General features: G+C 40.7%; 1 protein-coding gene across 3 annotated transcripts in view; it reads left to right on the top strand.

Moving 5' to 3' along the window:
* Positions 1 to 22,012, top strand: part of LOC109956073 (cadherin-4-like) — a 211,079-nt gene that overhangs the window by 103,907 nt on the left and 85,160 nt on the right. For all 3 annotated transcript variants that reach the window (XM_020592916.1, XM_020592914.1, XM_020592917.1), the window contains one exon: positions 19,586 to 19,812. In XM_020592916.1, coding sequence (XP_020448572.1) covers positions 19,586 to 19,812 — 227 coding nt within the window. The remainder of the gene's footprint in view (positions 1 to 19,585; positions 19,813 to 22,012) is intronic.

Genomic DNA, 22,012 nt, shown 5'->3' with positions numbered 1-22,012 from the left:
CCCAAGTTGCTCCAGATGGCCAGTGATATACCATGCAGGGACAGCGCTGTCATCTGTGTGTGAGTTGGTGCCACAGATGACTGCCTCGGTTCTTTACTGGAGAAAAATTCCTTGTGTTTGTAACATACTTTGTCAATAAATGTGAGGATGCTTGGGCCTGTGAAGCCAGTAAATGACCAATGACTCGTGAATCATTAAGCAGTTAACCTTGATCCCAGGTGTTCGTATGGTAACCAAAGGGTGAACAGGGGTAAATGAATAAAAAATGTTTTCTTCAATTCTGTGGGCAATTGTACTGTGTATGCTAATTGTGTATACAGGAAGAATCCTCTTACTGCTGTACATGCAGAGAACGAGGGAGTGTCTATGTTATCACTGCCATTGTTAGCCGTGCTGGTACAGTGGCTACAGGCCTGACTACTGTATGTTTGTCTGTCAATAAGTTGGCTTATCACTTTGGTCTAGACTTGCATATCTCAACAACTGTTGGATGAAATACCATGAAATTTGGTTCAGACATCCATGTTTCATTCAAGATTAACTGTAATGATTTTGGTGATCCTCTGACTTCTGACCACCTAGCGCCATCACCAGGTCAAAACTGCAATGTAACAAGACCAAATACCTGCAAAGCTAACACATTCCCATCAGCCTTAGCTGTACATTGTCTTAGGATGCAAACATACTAAACCACCAACATGTTAGCATTGTAACTGTAACCATATAAGCATGGTGGCATTTAGCTGAAAGCACCTCTCTGCCTTCCTATGGCTGGAGACTGTTAGCCTTGCTATGGTGTCAGCATATTCTGTGGTTGTATTGCTTTCAGTAATGCATTAACCCTTTATGTTGTCGTCTGGACATTATGCTTTAAATCCCGAAGGTCAGTCTTTGCAGCACCAGACATGATCATACAGACCAAAGCCACAGACAGTGCAGACATTGCTGGCTGTCTCTCAGCCCAGCCAGAATGCCCACATCGGCTCTTTTCATAGTAGAGCACTAAATTTTTAAAGAGCCTGTATCACCAATCATTACAGCAGAGCAGAGAGAGAGAGAGAGATGGAGCTGCTCAAGTCAATTTCAGCATTTCTGGATCACTGTTTCTGGCCTGTCTTCAACATATCTTCATAATCTCCTCCTCCTGCACTGTATTGTTTATCTGTGAATAATCAAAGGATTAGTAAATGAGGAAAAGGAGAGGGAATATTTTCCTCTTGCATGAACAGAGGAGTTTGATGCATCACATAAACAGGAGGGAGAGAAAATGTATATCACAGAGTTGTTGTTTACAGCAGCTGAAAGATGGACTGATTCTTCCCTTTGCTCTCTGCATCTAGCTTGAGGCATGAGAGAATGGAGAGAATCTGAAGAGCTGACACAATGAGTCAGAGTGAGGCGAGAGTCAGTGTGAGGGAGAGGGAAGGGCGCTAAAGGTTTAGGCACCTGCACTGACAGTTTTCTCCCGCAGTCTGACAGAGCTTTGTTGAGGATCCAGGGTTTCACCGCTGCTGCTGCTGTGGGGTTTCTCTGATGTTGCTGCTGCAGTAGGCGCCCAGCCCTGACCTTTTCATGCACACCGTACAAATATCCATCCTTCACACGGCAGCCACTTTTTCACAACTTTCCCCTATGTGTCTGGATCCACATTTATGGCAGAGCAAAGGAAGCTGAAAACAGACTGTCATGTGTTGACAGATGGCCGTCGCTGTTAGTAAAACATCATCACAGACCACATCTCCCACGAGGAGGGAGCTTGGCGGAGCGGTGGCGAGGATGGCCATAGCCATCTGTGCCCCTGCAAAAGATGCTGCAGACAATACAGAGGCCACATGTGTCACACTGTGTTTCATACACAAGGCTGACTGTAATGCCCTGTGCACAGTATTAGTTCGGGTGTGTCAGCACTGTGGAAATTGGTTGATTTTTTGCTTCTTCATCCTCCAAACTAACTCTGACATATTGGAACTGCAAACCCTATTCTGTCTCTTTCATTTCTCTTCCTCTGTGCCTGACTTTCTGCCTGTCTGTCACTCCATCATGTCTGTTTCTCCATCTTTAGCCTTCTCTCCTCCTCTCCATATTCACGCCTGCTATCTCACTCATTCCACAGCTTGCCAACTGTAGTTGAAAGAGAGCATGAAAAACGATGAGCAAACATGCCGGCTGCCTCAGAATTCATTTTTAAGCCCCACGCGCTCCCGTCTTCTCCTCGTGTCTGCCATACCTCCACTCGCAATATTCCTCTTCTGCTGCTCCCACACAGGATTAGGTTTAAATTAGAAATGTATTGTTTCCTGCACTCACTCAAGTCCAAGAGTAATTGAGTTAATCTGTCTGTCTTCTGTCTGTTGGGGAGCAGCAGAGATTAGGGTCTCTGCTGGCAGAGATGGAATCACAGCTTTAAAAGATGGAATAAAAATGTCATCGCGACTTTAATGACAGTCAGCTTGACATTTCCCAGCAAGCTTTTCACAGGAAATAGTCATTCAGAATTTTTTATTTTCTCTCCCAGTGCAATGTAGGAAAATGCCATGTCATTCCATTATTTCATCATGGCATCTCTATAAACTGTTATGAACACCTTTATAGCAAGTGCATATTTAGTCCATAAGAAGACATTTAAGATACTGAAAGCCATGACAGCAGCTCAACTAAAACATTGGATTGAGACATACTGTAGGTACACTAATAGGTGTCTTTAGATGATATATTTTTTCATCATGTGTTATAGGTCCCCCTGTGAAACAATGCTTCTTTTCAGTCTAAAGCAAGCTAGCTTTATTATGGTGATGCATAACATGTTGTCTGTCCACATCTCACACCCCTCCAAATTTCCCTGTGTAGGAATTTGCTTATCCCACCTAAACAGTAACCATGCCAGCATAGCAGTTGTGCCTAATGGATTTCATTGCACTGTTATTGCTGAACACATAAATAGTTATGGGGTGAATGAAAGCTTTTTTCTGTGCACAGCAGAAAGGCTAAGTTCAGTTTTACAAGTCCCTGCAGAGTGATTTGAATATATTTTTACAGATAAATGGTTTTTATGGAGGCTTAGTGCAGAAATACCTGATTGTAAGTGAGCAGCGGCTTGTCACGATCCGATGGTCACTCCAGGTGTTGTCCCAAAAATCCTGGGGTATAATTGGCTGAAGACAGGATTCATGAAAAAACAGGATGCATCTGAAATCAAAATCCACAATGTTAATGTAAACTGGCTAGCAAATCGGTTTTATATTTGACTGGATTGATACTCCTCTCATGTCTTTATGGTTAATATAAAGCTACTGCTAGTGGCCAGTTAGCTTAGCATAGCATTGGCACTAACAATTCATCCAATAGTGGTTGAAATATGCTCTGTCCAAAGGTACCACAATCCATCAACCAACATTTATAAACTTTTTTACATGACATAAATAATTAGTTTAATCCATTCAAAAACATGTGTAAAAACAATTACTAATATCTTAAAATAGTGCTGCAATTAAAAAAATCCAACCATGAAAAACCCAATATTTTTACACTTTAACTTATATATAGATTAGACGAAATATTATACTGTATAACATATTAATTACTGAGCTTTAAAAGCGCTGGAAGGTCAGTTGTGTTACCTTTGCATAGAGGCAGGCTATTTGTTTCTTACTCTTTCTAGGTTTCATGCTACAGTAAGTAAAGCTAACCAGCTGCTGGCTCCACTTACTGGCTCCACTAATGTAGATGAGAGATGTGTTTTTCTGCTCGCCTAACTCTCTATTGAAAACCCTGTGTCTCATACAGCCAAAGGCACCCTTTATCCTCTCTATAAAACGCAAAAGGTACTTGACAAAGTGTCAATATTTGACGCTCTAGGAATGAGAATGGGCTGCTTTAACTGTTGCCAAAGATATTCAAACATCTTTGTGTGTTTTATTGTAGAGTTCAGTCACTCTAAAATGCCACACTCAGGGCCACATAGTGCTTCAGTCAATGCCCATCTTTGGCTCTCATATTCACATTGCCCCACACTGACCCCATGATATGAGGCTTTAACCAAATTTATTTCTATGTAGTGGAATACCTCCTCAATGCCAAAGCCTTTGCTTCTAGATTTGTCAGGTTCTCTACTCACCTTACTATGACTCAGATCTAAAGGGAACTTTCATGAAAACTGAACGCTTAAAGTCCAGGGTTTGGCCTACTAGTTCATGTACACAAAAACTAGCGTACATGAATAATCTTAGACGACACAGGTGACATGAAGACAGCACTTGGTGTGCAATCTTCAGTGGTGCCAGCACATCTTCACATTAGTACATATATGAGTGGATTCATAGAATTATGATTCCTGGAGGGAGCAGTTGGCAGGCTGAATAGGACAAACAGGTGCTTCTGTTTAGAGGTAGATGAAGCAGGAACAGCTCAGAAAGCCTCCTCTGTCTTTTTGGTTTCCCCCTGCCTGACAGTAAACATTCATTTGCCTGAATCTCAAAACATTTATAAAGAAGTGCTTGCTCAGTAGTTATTTACACGATCCTGTGCCACCTGTCTTGCTCCAGATACATCAGCATTTTCCTCCTGTTCTTCGGGCTTTTTCTCCTGGGTTTTTGACAGTGATCAGGGGAGTTGAGGCGATGCTGAGCTGAACAGTGCTGACAAAGCCAAAAGACTGCACTTCAGGTTCCGGAGTGGCTGGATCGATATAGTGCCAGTGCTGTGGCCCGGGGGAACGGCTTCCACCATCCTTCATACTGTGCTGGATGTCCTCATGTGCCTCTCTATCACCTCTCTGCCTGTGGCACAACAGAGATTTATGCATATTAGACAGCTCAAGTCCTAGCATACGTCATAGGTTAGCACACTACAGCTCATGCCATTATCAACGTTGTTGGCTAGCATCAATATGCTTAGTGTGTGAAACGATCATTGTTTGGAAAGTTTAACACCTACAGTACACTGACAAACTGATTCTGGCAAGAAAGTTTAACTTAGCCATGGATTTGGATGAAAATATAACTCGGCACTTAAAGCCCAGAGCTATGGTTGCAACACCGCTGACTCTTGTGAGCACACTCCTGCAACACAGACTTTTTTTTTTTACATGATTTGTAAGTTTAGACATAATTTTCACACCCAAATATGTTGCCTTAAATGTGTATATTAGCATAATACGCATTTTCCCTATGATGATTTGTGAGCTTGTGAAATATTTATAAACTGCAGGAAACACTTTGTGAAGGGGAAAAGGCCGAACAGCAGAGCAGGAGAGTTTACATATTTGCCCAGGTGATAACTGAAGATAATAAAGTGCAGAGATCACTTCCTGCCTTGTGAGGCTATGTATCAAGGATAGTGTTATAATATATACAGTATATATTATAACACTGACAGTTTGTGTGTGGCTGCTTGATACATTTGCTGTAGAGTCAGTTGAATGTTGCACACACATCCAGAAGCTCTGGTGTTGTTTATGCAGTCAACATTGCTGCTTTCGAAACAGTTTGCATTGAATCTTTATTTTGAGGCTTCATTTTGTTTTGCACACATACACAGTGTGATTTTTCTGTTCTTTGTTTCATTCATTTGGGGCCTGTCTCAAGAAACAGGATAATCATGTTAGCTGAGTGAAGTAAATCCCAGAAACCCTGCAACCTGACCATGGACTGAAGTAAAATGAACTATTGTTTTCAGTGCTGTTAAACTGCTAATTTAATAATCCTGCTTTGGGAAACAGGCCCTTGGTGGGCTTTTCTGTTGTTGTGTATTCAGTACAGTTATTTCTGCTTGGGTCTTTGATCCCCAAGCTTTCGCTCGAGTGAAAACAAAATTTAGCCAACCTCTCCAGAGCCCCAGAGTCAATTTTAGAAGCGGTTTGCTAGGCTGGCAACCAGCCATTAGCTTTTTGTTGCCAAATAGACAGAATGGATGGTGTATTTTAATTGTTTGTAATAGGAGTGATAATGGTTCGGTGTAATTATAGACTATATTTAATTAATGAAATATGATACCGAGCATATTTTACTTAATACAGTCGACTTTTTTTTTGCTTCTCTGACTGTCGTTTGTGTGTTGCAGACAAAACACACACATACATTCTGTAAAAGGAGTGTCTTCAGCTTCTCATTAACTTACTAATTGTAGACTGGGAATTAAAATTAAAATAGGTGAAATAATTACCTGTTGTTGTCGGTCATGTCAAATAAGGTAAAATAGAGAAAATGCAATATACATTTTTATTTTACTTTATTTATTTACTTGTTTGTTTAGAATTGAGATGCCCAGCTGTTCCCTCCACAACCCGACAATTTGGACAATGGATTTAAAACTACAGTATGTTACTGAAAACTTAGTTAGCTGCATCCATTAATTTTTCACATACTGCACTGCTCTCTTCCTTTGTTTTTTAAACTTTTTTTACAGTTTGTTATCTATAAACCTGGTAATCCATGTAACAGCAGCACTCGTTCTTGCTTAGGAGGAAGGATACTTTGAGGTGACTGTACTGTATTAACAGATGTTTTTAGCACAGGAAAATAGCTGTCAGTAAAATGGATAGCAGAAGTCCAGATTTATGGCTATGTGCGTAAGGTCTGCTGGTCTCGAAAATGTACAGTAAATACATGTTGGTGCTAAAACAGGTACAGAGATAATAAGAGGGCTGCAAGAACTGCGACTGGTCAACTTGGCCTTTATCTGTGAGCACTGCAACAAAAGTAGTTACTCTTGTGATTTCCAATCAACTCTAATTGCATGAAGATTATAAAAGAACAGCTTTATCAGTCCTTGCCGGAGCTGTGTCTAATGCAAAATGGCTACACATGATGAGGAAATGTCTGAACAAGAAATAAAGCTACATGAAGTCAGCCTCCATGGGCGGCGTGCGAAAAGAAAATCACTGCTCACAAAGCAGCACAAAGCTGAACAATTAAACTTTTGCCAAAGAATATGAAAAGAAACCTGAGGAATATTGGCATCTCATGCTTTACTCAGATGGAACCGGCATGTCTGGTGTGGATCTGAGCAGGTCTGCTGCAGTGACTCCATAGTGCTGACCTTGAAGCATGGAGGTCGAATGTGCTGCTATGGGGCTGCACGAGTACAAACAGCGCAGGGAATTTACAGATGGCAGCATGAATGCATGTTTGCAGCCAAATACTGAATAAAAAAAAGAGTTCTACTGTCAGGACACTTGGCAGGGGAGAAATTTTTCAACAAGACAATGATCCCAAGCACACAGCAAAATCCACACAAGAATTTTCATAGGAGAGAAAACTATGACCTGCGTGGCCAAGTATGTCCCTGACTTCAGTCCAATAGAACATGTTTGGACTGTTTAAAAACTGAAGTGAGAGCAGCAAAACCCCTCCAGCAAAGACCAACAGGGAGGAGTCCTCTGTGAACAATGACAGATCATCTCTCCACAGACTTGACTTGTATCACCCATGACCAGGAGGATCAAATTTCTACAGAAATGGGCTTACATGATATTAAATACCCACAATAATGTAATTACACTAATGAAGAGAGTACTGACTTTTTGTTGCAGCTCCCTAATATGGACCTTTCAGATTGGCATCATTCCTCATGGACTTCATGGGCTGAAAAGAAACTGTATTAAACAGACAGGATTTTTAATTATATGTTAATGGTATTGACCAGGAGTGGATTCAGTCTTATAACACAGCTATCCCCCCTACAATATGTTGATTTCCAGTCATGATTAGTCACCTGACAACCAGTCCTTTTGCTTGCTGACCAACCTAAAACCACACTGCTCCATGACAGCCAGATGTGATGGAGTCAACTTTGCTCCCAAAGACAAACTACTTCCACTATATATAGCGAATTGCATGAGAAGGGCTTTTAAGCCGATTTCCGTTGTAGGTGCGATAACAGGTATACCCATTCTCACATGATAAACTAAACAGCCTGATTTTTTTTATAGATTAATGACATGTCTCTGACTAATGTATTTTTATCACAAGGTCATGAGTGATGTATTATCAGTTAATGAGAAATACAGATATGTCTGGTGTGAGAGGGGCGGGGAGGAGGTAAACACACAAAGAGACACACTCATTTGACCTCAGAAGAGTTTTTTCTGGCCTGCAGTGATAAGAATAATGGTTTTGGCGCCATGGCCCGGGGAGACCGACCTCCCATTCCCTCCCAGTAGATAGTTGAGCAGAAAGGTTCAGCCACTCCTATTGTGCCTCCTACATCTATAGCAGACAGCGAATCTTAGCACTGCCCACTTAAGGGACAGCTGTATGCAGGTATTAAGGACCACTGCAAATCTCTCTGATAACTGCCACTAGGGAGCTTACATAAGAAATGTAAGGAGTGGTAGAGGAAAAAAGACCCTTGCATTAGATTATTTATAATCACACAACAGGCCATTCATATTGTGCCATATGTCTTATGGGCGTTTGAGGCATGCTGGATTTCTTTATCGAGCACTGTACAAAAATAGTGCAGTTGGAGTCCCCTGATATCCTTAAATTATTTAATTTCACTTTAGGTCAGAGTGAACACTTGAAACAGCGAATTAGATTGAAAGGGTCCTCGTCAAGCGTCTTTCATCACTGTTTCTGTGATCTCAGCATTTACACAGTGTTAGGCAGTGGAGGCATCACATGCTCTAAAGAAGAAAGATGGAAAATGTTAGGTGTAAATGTGTTAGTCATTTTTTTATTGTTTTTGATTGATTTTAATGGAGCGCACGGTGACATTCGTAAAAGCTATAAATATACATATATATTTATAATGAGAGAGAGAGAGAGATATGTATTAAGGGAGGGCTGCACTCTGAAAGACACTTTTAAAAGAAAATCAAGTATTTCCAAGCTCAAACTTATGTAAAAGCTGATTACAAAGATTAAACATTTATGGTAAATGCTAGTTTATATATGTGCTGCTATTTACAAAGCGACATGCTGTTTGTTTGCTGCCTGTTGGATAAACTGATTTATGTGACTTTGCATTAAAGTTGCATTAGCCAATATTTCATATTAAAAATGGATTATATGACTATACATAATGTAAAAGGTGTCGCTTATAGTGACAACCCCACAGGGAATGATCATCCCACTCTGCAGTTCATTAGCATCTTTGAGCGAAATGTTCTGGCTTTACTGCCCTCAACTTTGCTGTTTTGGTTCCCTGTCATCAACCTCATTTCCAGCAACAGCAGGGAACTTTTTCAGCAAAAAATAAGAAATAAGACAAATAAATAAAATCTGATAAACCCACTGCAGACTACAGAACATCAGACAGACAAAGTGAGAGACTATTTGTGAATGTAGTGGATCAGTTAGCTGCTAAAGCACTGGATATTTCCCTGAGGAGTTGGTAAAGCAGAGGTAACAGGAGAGTGAATATTGGTCTTACATTTATTAGTTGGCTAGACACATAACTCCAAATGAAGGCTAATGCTGCTTGATGTGTAAATAAACACAGTTTGCTAACACAGTCACCATATGCACGCTTGTTCCACTACCCCCAAGTGGTTGAAGAAAAATCAATAACAATGTAGATTCTGTACTTATGGATATATGTATTCACTTCCTCTAACTCAGTTTTTATTGGTTTGACACTAAATGTAAAATGTTTCCTGTTCAGGCCTGAAGCAGTAGGCATTGATTACTGTTTTGACTTAACCACTGTGCTCAGTGTTAGTAGTCAGAGAAGCAATTATCTTCATAATGACAACATCAGCACCTGGCTCACAACGATTTGTCTCTGTAGTCCATGTACCCGTACTCTTCAGATGAGCATTTTCTGCTTGCAGGCTTGGCTATTTGGAGGAACCAACCTAGAGCTGCCTTTGTGTGCTGGTAGACAATAATAACACCAATTACTTTCAGCAGTTGCTCAGCTAATTGATCAGTAGAATGACCTTTAGAGCTTCGGATGGCGTCTAACTGATGGATTACTTCAGCATCACTTTGGCTGTGTGTGTATTTCCATCTCAGAGTCTTACTACTTAGATCAAATGAAGAGTAAGAAAACAAAGAAGCAGTGAAGCAATTATGGGTATGTGACACTGTAGCTGTCAGCGTAGCTGACCTCTGAGATGGTCTTGATCTCCTTCTAGTGAAAATACAAATGAATGTTGTCCCTGATCTCTGGGCCTGGAGAGTAGTGGCCAGTCTTGCACTATCACTTGCCCCAGGGAGCTTTGGAGTAGGGACAGGATTAGAGAGAGATGGATGAGAGTGAGCGATAATGAAGGAGATCTGTCTTATGTCTAATCATTGGCTTTAGAAGACACAAGAAAGGGAGCACAAGAAAAGATAAGAAGTCCGTTTCTTGCTATTGCACCTTTTATCATGATTGAACATCCAATATGTTTTCATTGTCAGATGCTCCGTGTGCTTCCTGTTTTCACTTAAAGCAAACATCTCGTTCACCAATTTAAATAAATGTAATGAAAGTGTGGTTTCAGTGGACTCGGATAAGACGTCTCATTACCGAGATACACCTTTTATCACACAAATTTAGTGTTGCTTTTTCCTCTGGCTTCCACTCCCTTAAATTAGCCTGTCAGGCATAACAGATATTTCAGTCTAAGTGTATATTTGTAATGCTAATTAGGGCAATTGTGGGGAATTAAATCAAGATGCTCAACACAGCAGCTAAACAATCACAAGGGAAGGATGCAAACACTTTTATGATAATAACACAAGAATGGGGGAGAATATGGAGAGAATAAAACAGAGAGAGACAACGACTGCTGGTCGACTAAGTCAGGGAGTCAGAGTGATGTACAGTGAGCTGGAGATGAGAGGGAGAGAGATCAAACAAGAGAACGCAAGATAAGAGGGGGTGAGAAAATTAAAAGCTGATTACCTTGTGAATGAGTCTTTCGTTTCTCTGAGGAAGGACGGAGGGGGAGGAATGGGGAAGGAAGCCTGTTTTTAGACATATAATATTCATTAAGGCCAGTCTCTAGAGTAATCAAGAGCAGCTAAAAATAACCAGCTGCCGACAAACACTGGACAGAGACTGAGCACTGCTTTATGTACTGTAACCACACTCATTTACTCACCCGGCCATGACGTCTCTCCCAGACGCAGGGTATTTCTGAGCCCTGTCAGTTTTTATAATAAAAGTGTGACCACTATCTCAAACCTGAAGTTTATTCTCGGTTTCACACACCCACAAAAAATGCTTGAGAATAATGGGTTTTCATTACACTCATTATACGGTTGAGTGGGACATCACGGATATTTCCCAGAAGCCCCTTTTGTCCCCCTGATCGTTGCCTCCAGCTTGCCTGCATTCCCCTTACTGTCACTTGGCCCAGCTGAGGTCCCACCACCTTGCTTTGGGCAATGTGAAATTATTATATTGTACTGGGAGATAACAGACAGTGTGTAGCCTTGAGGCAGTTTTTTTTTTTTTTTTTTTTTTTTTTTTTTTTTTTTTTTTTTTTTTTTTGCTTCACCTCCTTAAAAAAAGATATTGCTGTGATAAACCGTGGCTCCTTCTCTGCTCACGCTAAATCGAAGGGGAAGCCTTCAAGGCAAGGTTTGGTTAGTGGGATCTGGAAAAAGACATAAAAGAAAGAAGCAGCTGACATGTTTCTGGAGCTTGCTGCGTTTCCAAAAAAGAGCATTTCTCATTACCATAAGACTCAGAGAAGGGCCACCAGCTCAGAATGTTTCAAGCATTATTAGCACTGATGGTCTGACATTAGTGAGTAGATACTAAGGTCAACCAAAAGGTATGCAAAAAAAAGGATGGCAGGTGCTCATAAGCGTTCATAACACTGTGACTCTGTGAAGTTTAGCAAGAATTTGTATGTTATATTTTAATAAATGATTCTTAACTTGGATGTTCAACTGTTTAGTCTCTTCAACAAACTGAAAGCTGTTTGTTCCGGTCGCCAGATTGTGTGACACAACCTTAGACAGGGTTTCCTGGTGTAGGGTATGGTTCGTATTACCATTGCTAACTCTGAGAGACGAGACAATCCAAGTAACTTCAAAACAGTGCTGATTTATTCAAAGGATCACAGGTAAAATTAACATTACACGCTCAAGTATTTTGCACCTCCATACTGCATGCAGGCAGATGTAAGATGAAAGACCCTGAACCCACCAGGCCTATACATTATATCCCCTCGGTTGGGCTAGCCCCATACTACACAGAAACGTCAACCGAGACACGTCTGTTGCCAGCCTTGCAGCTGGCCATAGCAGTAGTCAAAACATGAAGCAAATCAATGTGCATTTTGTGTGTCTGTTGATTAAGTGGTGTGTAGCTAAAAACATTCTCACAGACTTCTAGTAACATGTCGTGGCTTAAACATAAGAACATATTATGGCTAAGGCTACAGTTATACACGTCGTAATAATAATATTAAACACCCTGTCTGCTGACAGTCATCAACTCTTCTCTCTAGTTATCCTTGACCAGATGTACCCTGTAGAAACTCATAAGCATGCCTAAGCATTTAACAGTCTAACTAGACATCCTGTCTCCACTAAACATTTCTAATACATAAAGTATCTATCCAATTTCTATCTGACTAAAAATACCTAACACTGGCACACCTGTGGATAACACATATGGAGATGCACTGGTGCCCCCTAGCTGCAGTATATTTAAGAGATCCATTTACGAACAAAGCCACACAACCACACACACTATGCACACTTCCATACAGAGAGGAGAAAAGGGCTGAATGGCGGTGTATTAATCACACTGACGCCTGGCACCGCGATCTGTGACCCAGACTTTTAATTGTATCCTCTCTGCTTTGCTCCTGCTCTCCTTCTTTATCTTGCCTCTTTTCCCTTTCTCATTCCTCGTACCTCCTCATGCTCATGCCCATGAGATGAGGCTAATGCAGAGATAAGAGGGAGGGCTGTGTGAAACCCAAGGCTCTAGTCAAATGTTCCCGCAGCCAAAACGCAGAGCACGCCAAATGCAATAACACATTAGCACAGTGGAATTGAATAGAGCTAGGCTTACTGTGCAATCCAGTGATGTGCAAGTGACATCTGTGAGAAAATCTTGATAATTCATTGAAATATCATGAAAACCTTTTCAAAACCCCCCACAGAGCATGCGGTGTAGACATCCTGTACGTGTGCGGTTACATTACAGACAGATCTGCAGTATAAAGACGCTCTGCAGCCTGACAGGCTGGTAGGCTCCAACTCAGGAGGGCTTTCTCTTATGGCTGCTCCTCCATACCTGCAGAAGCAAGGAGGTGACAGAAGGAAAACAAAGGTGTGATGGGTGGGGGCAGCAGGGCTGTGGGTGGATGTTGGCCATAGAGACATGACAGTTCACTAACAATGTGACACCATCTCATTCAGCTCCGTAAGTGCAGCAGCATCAGATAACAGCATGTGGTGTTTAAAAAGTGAAACGAGCAGTGACGCACACAAATGCAGGTTGACAGTACCTTCTCTTCCCACACACACACACACACACACACACATCTGTGAGAACACACAGACACAATGACATCCATACCCATTTACGCATCAGCTGTAATAATCGCATATGCAAAGAGCCTGTGTCACACACTTCCACTCCGATGTCCCACTTCTCCCTAACTCTGCCTCTTTATCTCTCTCACGCTGGCTCCCTCGCACACACAAGCACACACAGCAACACACACGCTTGAGTCGCAGTGGTTTCCTTTTGTAAGAGCAAGCTGTCAGAGGGAACTGTGTGGGCTTTTGTTAAAACAGAGAACTGCAGAGGCAGAGAAATTCATTTCCAACTGCGGCAAGAAAAAAAGTCATTTTCAGGAAAGTCACATTGTACCTGCAGTGTTTTAAAAACAGCAACATGTAAATTGAATTAGTTATAAGCTTTTCTGTGTTTGTGTGTGTGGTTTGGGGGTGGGTTAAAGTAGAGTTTCCAGGCTTGTGGACACCTTAGGCTTGACAGCAGATTCAGTTGCTCCACTTCAGCTGTGATAAATCAAGAAACCAGTAATTAGATTTTTACATCTTTACTTACCAATCACGCCTTTTCTGCTGCAGTTACTTCACCGCCTACTGAAAGGTGTAAACTTTTCTCCTTTTACTTCTCATAGCTGGATTATTAGAACTCAGACATTTCTGGTATCTGAATTTGTGTGCATTTTTAGTTGCTGCGGTGTCACTGTCGGGTGAAAACCTTGCACGTTCGCTTATATTGGAGGATTATGTGTGTGGATTGTTTCAGTTCATCAAAAGTCTGTGTCTCTTAGGTTCCAAAAGCTGTCATAAAGTACAGGATGAATGTTTGTTGTTATCAGCAGCTCTGTTCTCTGTCTGCAAATTAAGCTTTTAGGTGTTGTTTCACTGAGCCACATCTGGTGCAGTTTTTCATTAAAAATTCAGTTTATTGTCAGGAACACTGCTTATCAGACTGCTAAAAACAAATGCCTTTCATCACAGCATTTCACTCATATTTCAGTTTTAATTGTGAATAGTGTTGAGTTAAATCACTGCTGCCATATGATGAAACACAGTCTTTGTGGTCTTTACCAGAATTCCTGCTAATCATAGAATAAAAATGGACAGATAACGATGATGGTTCAAATAACTCTTTATCTGTGTTCCTATATCAGTACAGAAGGAAACCAAATACCAACCGAAGATATACCACAACTCTTTACAGCCTCTTACACACAGCATGTTTGGTATTTTAGCAGTGTTCACTGACTCGTCAGTGAGCACCGCACTCCTGTCTATCACATCCTCAGCCTGGCACAAATACTGTTATTTCCAAATTGAGTGGGTGGCGTTGATTTTCTCGTTGGCTTGAGGAAAGCAGTGGGGTGCCAGCGGGAATGTTTGCTTAGCACTGTGCCACAACTGCGATGAATAGTACCTTAATAAAAACGAGTTCCATATGCTCCATCTGGACCCGTTTACCAGCTCATCTCATACTATTCATACCTGATTCTCAAGTACATTGCAGTGTCATGTTTAACACTTTTCTACACACAGAAGTGGGGAAGTTTGTCCCACACAAAGCCATTTAGGTACAGTGTATCTGCTGTCTGTAGCTGTTGTAGCTAATATATTTTTATTTATACAAGCTCCAGATCACAGAAACAAAACACTTTGCAGCTCATTAAAAACAGATCAGAAGGTGCAGAATAGAAGCAAGAATCATAAATAGGAGACTTTGTAAGTAATAAAAGTTTATACATGAAAGCAGGTTGATAAAAAAAATCATCTGTCTTAAATATAATCAATTAAGATGATATGATCACTTCTAAAACCAGCTAACGAGTGTGAAAATCCTAAAATTAGACTGTTGGCACCCTCACCTTTTTAGTAATGACTTTTTTTTTGCATCTTTTTTTGCTTTTTTTATGTCATTCCCTTAATTCACTTTTACAATAGTACTGTATGTAATAACTGAGGACAGGTGGGGGATTAATCAGAGTGGAAATAAGAACAGTGAGTGGTGGAGACAGGGAGGAGATGATGACGACATGAGGAGAGGGGAGGCATGCACGGTCGGCAGGTGAACATGGTGAAGGTGGATGCAGAGCGATGAGGGATGCACAAAGCAGGCTGGGCAGAGACACTACTCACTCTCTGCATTGTGCACATGTAATGTTTCCATACAAGAGCTGTTTTGTTTTCCTCAAGGGTATTGTCATGGATTTACAAGCAGGAAGCAGGACAGACTATAAGCATGTCTCTATCTGTGTGTGTGTGTGTGTGTGTGTGTGGAGGACTTGGTGGTCGGCAGTCACGGCTACTTGCCCACTCTGTTTTAGCTGCGTCTGTGTCGTACTAGCCGCTCTGTTGGACAGCGTGTTCTGTGCTGTATGCATCCAGAGAAGACCAGCCAAGCAAAATGACACCAGTCTCAGAAGCCTGCCAAACACTGCTGAGCATGCAACCACACATACACTGAGAGAGACTTACAGAGGGACACACGGCGGCAGACCAAACCCTCCAGCTCACACATTTGCACATATCTAGCTACAAACTACTTTAGAAGAACAGAATACATAGACAGAAAACACACACTTGAGCTGGTGATTTAAAACCCTTGATGTTTCCCTCATCAACAACAGGGAACCAAGGCAAAATACAGGGACACACACACAAACAGGCAGAGGAAAAAGGCAACTGACACATTTGATCTTTGAGTCAGAAGGTTGTTATCATAACCAGCAAGGCACAAAATTGTTCCTATTTTTATACAGTTTACATTGTTCACTGATTCTGACCCGCTGAGCTGCCACACGCTGTAATCACCCATGTATATTGTATAGTATTATACAAATAGCACATAGTAATTCCAGCATTGCATTAATGTACATTTAAGTCCATGTTGTTTATGTGGACTATGTTCAGGAACTTAGACATCCAAGCTTCAGGCTTGCAGAATTGAGCTCAGTCATTCTTCATAAAATTCTTCACCATGTCAAAGAGATGCATGATGGGTAAACAAGGCCACCCAGTGGCTGGAAATCAGGGAATCCTCTTGCAGATCTACTGTATATCAGTGAAAAATCTACTGAAAGAAGCTCATTTTGGCTACTATGTGGGTATCTGATCCCCGAATGTGGCTCTGGTTATGACGTGATGTTCTGTATACTGATGCCCATTGGCTTAACAGTATGTTCAGAACTGTTTCATGCTTAGTGACACACATACACACGCTTAAACCTTTAACATTTATAAAAGATGGCTGGTGAATGGAGCTGCCTGTCAAAGTCTCTTTGTGTGATTTTCTCATTGGATTTGAGCATCAACAGCAACAACAAAAAATGTCCACTTACAAATAAATACAGACCAAATATAGTGCAAAGTTTCAGGTTGTCAAATACCTGTATGTCCATTAGTACTTGTCAACAAATTATACAGATAATGTTATCAGCTCTCACATAGCCAAAGGCCGGACCTACTCTTAGTCCTGTACTGTGTCTCTGGTTCTCCAGAAAAGCTGACCAGGTGACAAAGTTAAGTCCAGTGGCAGCACTGAATTAAACCTGTGGTAAAATATGTCTGTGACTTTTTTAAATTAAAATGTCATGCGATGTGTTTACTGACCTTCAGGGCTGTCAGCTTAGAAGATGCCCTGGAGCTTCATGTTTATTTATTCATTTCAAATTCAATTTTTTTTTTATTTGGTAGAAAAGGATGCCGTAGTTTGTCAAGCGTAAGATGACAAAACTAATTACATGCACTAGAGAACAATAACAATAAATAAGCACAGATTAGTTATCAACAGTGTCCCTGTTTCCATTTCCATTATGATGTAACAGCGGTGACTCAACACCACATCATTGTGTGCATATGAACTCCCCTTGTTTTAAAATTAAGGATTTTTGAACACTGTGAAAATGATTCTAATATGGGGTTTTTTAACATATATTTTTCTTTATACCTCTATCTCAGTTTCTCTCCATATCTGCCTCTCCTTTCTTCTTTTATCCCACCATCTCTAGCCTTCAGACACACACACATGTGTAGTGTCTCTATCAGTATCTAGTCCAAGCTTTGTCTCTTTCTGCTGCTTTCATCTCCATTTAATGCTGTGCCAGATCAGATCCCACCATCTGATTTGAATATGCTTTATGAAAAGGATTTTTAATCACTAGCAAAATACTTATAGATATCACCACATTAAGTAGACGCATCAGAAATCAAGGTCATGGTCCCAACCCCTTGGTTAGGGTGCACACAAGTATGCTGTGAATGGTAAACTGAGAGCCAGTCTGGTTCACTTACAGTACAAAGAATCAAATACACTCTACTAACAGTGCTGCACAATGGCAAAGCCTCACAGACCACCCGTTTGTTCCCATGCCAACTGGCAGCATCACAGCACACAAGGCAGCAGACAGACCCGCAGAGAACTCGTTGGCTTTACTATAGAATTAACATTGAAATTAATATATGCGCCTGCTGAGGACTGACATTATCAGACTAGCTGTACTTTCAACTTACTCCTGCACTTATGCGCATGCAGGCATGAACACACCCATAAGCATTTGTGGTATAAGCGGCACTTTGCAGTGCATGTGTTCTTAAGCCTCGCTTTTCCAGCTGTGCCACAAGGGACCTGTTTAAGTGACAACAATTAGCCTGCTCAGTTCAAGCTAATTGAAGTCATTTACACAATACATGACTGCCATCACAATTCATCTGTGGACAATCCAAGCAGGTCTGTGTCATTTTGTCACAACCTGATGGTAACCCCCCCTTGTAGCTTTGATAAATGATTCCCAAAGCAAGGCCTTAATTTTACTCAAAGCTCATCACTCACATAAGGATGTTCTCCACTGGGTTGTATTTTTTTTTAATGAAAATATGAATTGCACTTGCCAACATAGACAGATGCACACATTGTGAAAACTCTGTTTACCAGCCTTCCCATTACACATGCAATTACTCAGGTTGAAAACAACCAGCCTCATTTGTATGATGCTAAGCTGCAGCGGCCAAGGAGATCTCATGCTTTATTAGCCTGTTGTTTGGGAACTGCTCTTGACAGGAAGCTGGGCGATAAATTAAATAGATGACTTGATAAAACAGCTTGCTGTGCAGAATTCTTCACACTGGATTTTTGAAAAATCACGCTGCCATAGCTCATAACAGCCGATCTGTTCCCTGGGTGATTTATGAAATCAATTTGTCTTGTCATCAGCAATAGAGTTTGTGAGATAAGATCAGAACACATGCATTTCAACTTGATGGTGGAGGGATGGGGTGTTTGTGTGTATGTATGTATTAACATAATATGCATGTTGAAAACAATAATCACTCATTCTCAGTATTCATGCCATCATACTGTGAATCATGGGATAATTACGCATTGACTGTTGATTAAATTTGGCAATGGGATAAGAGGCTTTTCTAATCTGTCATGTCTGAGACTATGTTGGTTTCTCTCTCTTGGTGCTTTGTGTAGTATAATGACATATTCATGTAGCTGTCACTGGAAAATTTGTGCTGATCCACTCGACAGCTAAACACCACGTCTCTCTGTCTGTCTCTGTGTGGTCTGTCCTCCTGACCCTTTGACTCATATGTTTAGAGGAAAGACAGAAAAACACTCCCTGTTCTCAAACCATTCTCCCAAACTGTTCATTCACCCCATAGGGCACATTTGTGTCAGGAGGAGCAGTTTGTGTGCCTGTGTTCATGTGAACATACAATTCCTCAGACCTTCTTTTTTTTGTCTCAGCCAAGTAGAACCTTCCAAATGTCATTCAAGACTGTACTCTGTGCATTTGGCAGAAAAACATGGAGCACAGTCAGCCCAGTCAGCCTAATGTGCTGTAGACTTTATCTTCATGCTTTCCCTGGAGAAGCTGCGGGAAATGTTGTTTTGACATTGTATCCCTCTAGTTTGGGAAATGAATAAAATGAGAAAGAATTACACCCATCCTCCAGCCACGTATTCTGGTTCAGAGACAGATAAGTAGTTTGTTTTGCCAAAGATGTGAATGCAGGGAAGCAGAAGTGACAGCAGAAAGAATGAGATATTTCAAGATACGTCTTGATGGATGTGGGTTAATCTTAAACTCGCCAGATGTGTCGAGGAGTTACGAACATCTCATGGAGAAGATCTCTAACTTTGCAGCCCTGTTCTTTCTTTCTGATTGTCTCTCCAGTAAAGTTTGAGGATTGCCAGCACAGCAGAGAGGTGGGCTTTGTCAGCAGCGACCCCAAATTCAGCGTGAGGCCCGATGGGACGGTGTATGCAGAGCAGGAGGTGGCCAATTTGTCAGAGCCTGTCCAGTTCATGGTGACAGCCCGAGGGCTCCATGACCCCCACATCTGGGAGACCACCGTTAAGCTGGCCTTGGCCAGGCACCCTCATCCTTTACCACTGACAAAGGTAATGATAAAGAACAACATTCCTAATACAAAAACACAGTTGCGAGGACACTGACGGGAGCACTACCTCACTGGTAATTTCATCAGTTATCACATGCTATATGTGGATTACATGTTGGCAAAACTAAACTGGATGTTTGCGATTGCTGGAAACAACCTCACCATGTACTGTATACTGTATCTTCTGTTCCAAATAAACCTTTCATTAGTCGAAGGTGTTTAGAATCTTTAAGGTTCTGTCTAGAACATGATATCATTACACTGCTAAACCTGTGTTTTGGTTGTTTTAGTGTTGGGTTCCTGTAGCCGGTACATTAATTAAGGTTTTGCAGCTTCTCTGGTACTAAACAATGAATTTGTGTGTTCATATTTACTAAGGAATCACAGTGGGGTTTCACGGGGGATAAACAGAAAAAGTAGCACTGCAGAAATTTGCACATTTGGTCTGATGCTAAATGTATTTTAAGGCTTTACCATTCAAGAAAAAAAAATAAGGGAGGAGAGAATGAAAATCTCTTTTCCACCACTGTGACAGAGGGAACCGCCACTGAAATTTAACAACAGGAAATCTGCTGTCACTGTGGCAGATTACTTTGGAGTTAAGAACATATTTGAGGAGGGGGGAGGTTGTTAGTACAGTAAATCCCATCACTTGCCAGAAAAAAAAGTGAGGAACTTTAAACAGGCTTTCAGGTCAAACCACGCTTCACTTACTATCCTTAACAATGAAAGATGAGTCAACTGGTAGAAGACTGTGTGATTGCAACTCCAAAATATGTTTGTTGATTTCTCCAACCATATTATGTCAGTGAGGTTTATCAAAACATTTGAAAAATGGCAGAAGTTACAACAGATAACTGTGGACAACCAAGTCCTCAAAGTTTTACAATCATAAGAAAGATTGTCAGGTGTCAACTATGCAAAATGTACCTGTAGTGGCAGGGGAGCATGACGCTAATGCATTAGCACCTAAAGAAAAGACATGGGAGTTAATGTTACAGAAGAAGGAGAGCTCAATGTTAACTAAGTTGTTAATTTTAAGTAGTAATTTAAGAAATTATGAAATGAAAATTATGATTTACCTGTGAACACCCAAACACTGTATTAAACACAATAAGCAAAACAAAGCTATAACGTTATAGGTGTGTACTGGAACACTGATGAGATATATATGCAAGTCAGGAGTAAGGCTAGTCCTAAATGTGTTGTGGATTGTTTAGGCATACTCAGATTTACTTTTAACTGACAGCAGTAACAGTCATGTTTGTACTGGCCCTTTACATTAACATGTCAAGTTTTATGGCTAAATTATTTTAAATCATAAAAATGTGTTTATGTTAACACTGTAAGGACCTGTTGTGCCCTTTATAAATACTCTATTCTTGAACAGATTTTTTTTTTTTGTTTAATAATGCACTGCATAGAAACATAGCATAAGCATTGTTTAGAGGAACACATTTGTTTGTGAAAGGTGGAAAATAGATTTCTGTGTGTTTTTTATACATTTGATTAATCAAGGAAATAATCAACAGATTAATCGATTATTAAAATAATTGTTAGTTGTGGCCCTACTTCCGTTTCAGTAGACACTCTTTTCTACCGTCCCTCTCGGTCGAGTTGTTCAGAACAGACAGGTCCTTACTAGCTGAAGCGTATTCAAATTAACACGGCTGCTCATTTAAATCTTTAGTCTTGGTAAATGCGCTGCTAAATTGAAAAATTGCAGTGACGCAAAATTTTCAATGTCCGATAATAATTTGCCACAGGTTTATTAAATATATCCCTAATACATCTTATAATAAACCCTTTTTTATTCTTGCTGCTTTTCTATTAGTACTGAACAGTATAGAAAGCATTTAAGTACAGTAGGCTTATCATTTCTCATCGGCCAGTGCTAGCTGTTGCCTGTGCTGGTTAGAATGACAGATATAACCATAAACAAATTATATCAGCTTCATCTAATTAATAATAATTTCATAATAGCTAAAATGCAACTTTGTTGCTATGTAATATAACATGCTCTGTGCAAATCAGCATCTGTACTCAGGCGAGGATTATTTGTTAAGGAAATGAAACGCCACCCCTATACCTTTTCTAGATCCCGCTTATTGCATGTCACTTTCCAGAGAATCTAATGCATATCATATTAAGAGTTTACATTAATCAGCATATTAATTCTGCAGTGGAACCTCACTACCTGC

This window comes from Monopterus albus, unplaced genomic scaffold (assembly GCF_001952655.1).
Source record: "Monopterus albus unplaced genomic scaffold, M_albus_1.0 scaffold18.1, whole genome shotgun sequence".
In the NCBI taxonomy this organism is placed as follows: Eukaryota; Metazoa; Chordata; class Actinopteri; order Synbranchiformes; family Synbranchidae; genus Monopterus; species Monopterus albus.
The sequence above is the reverse complement of the archived record's forward strand: the minus strand, read 5'-3'. Positions and strand labels throughout refer to the sequence as shown.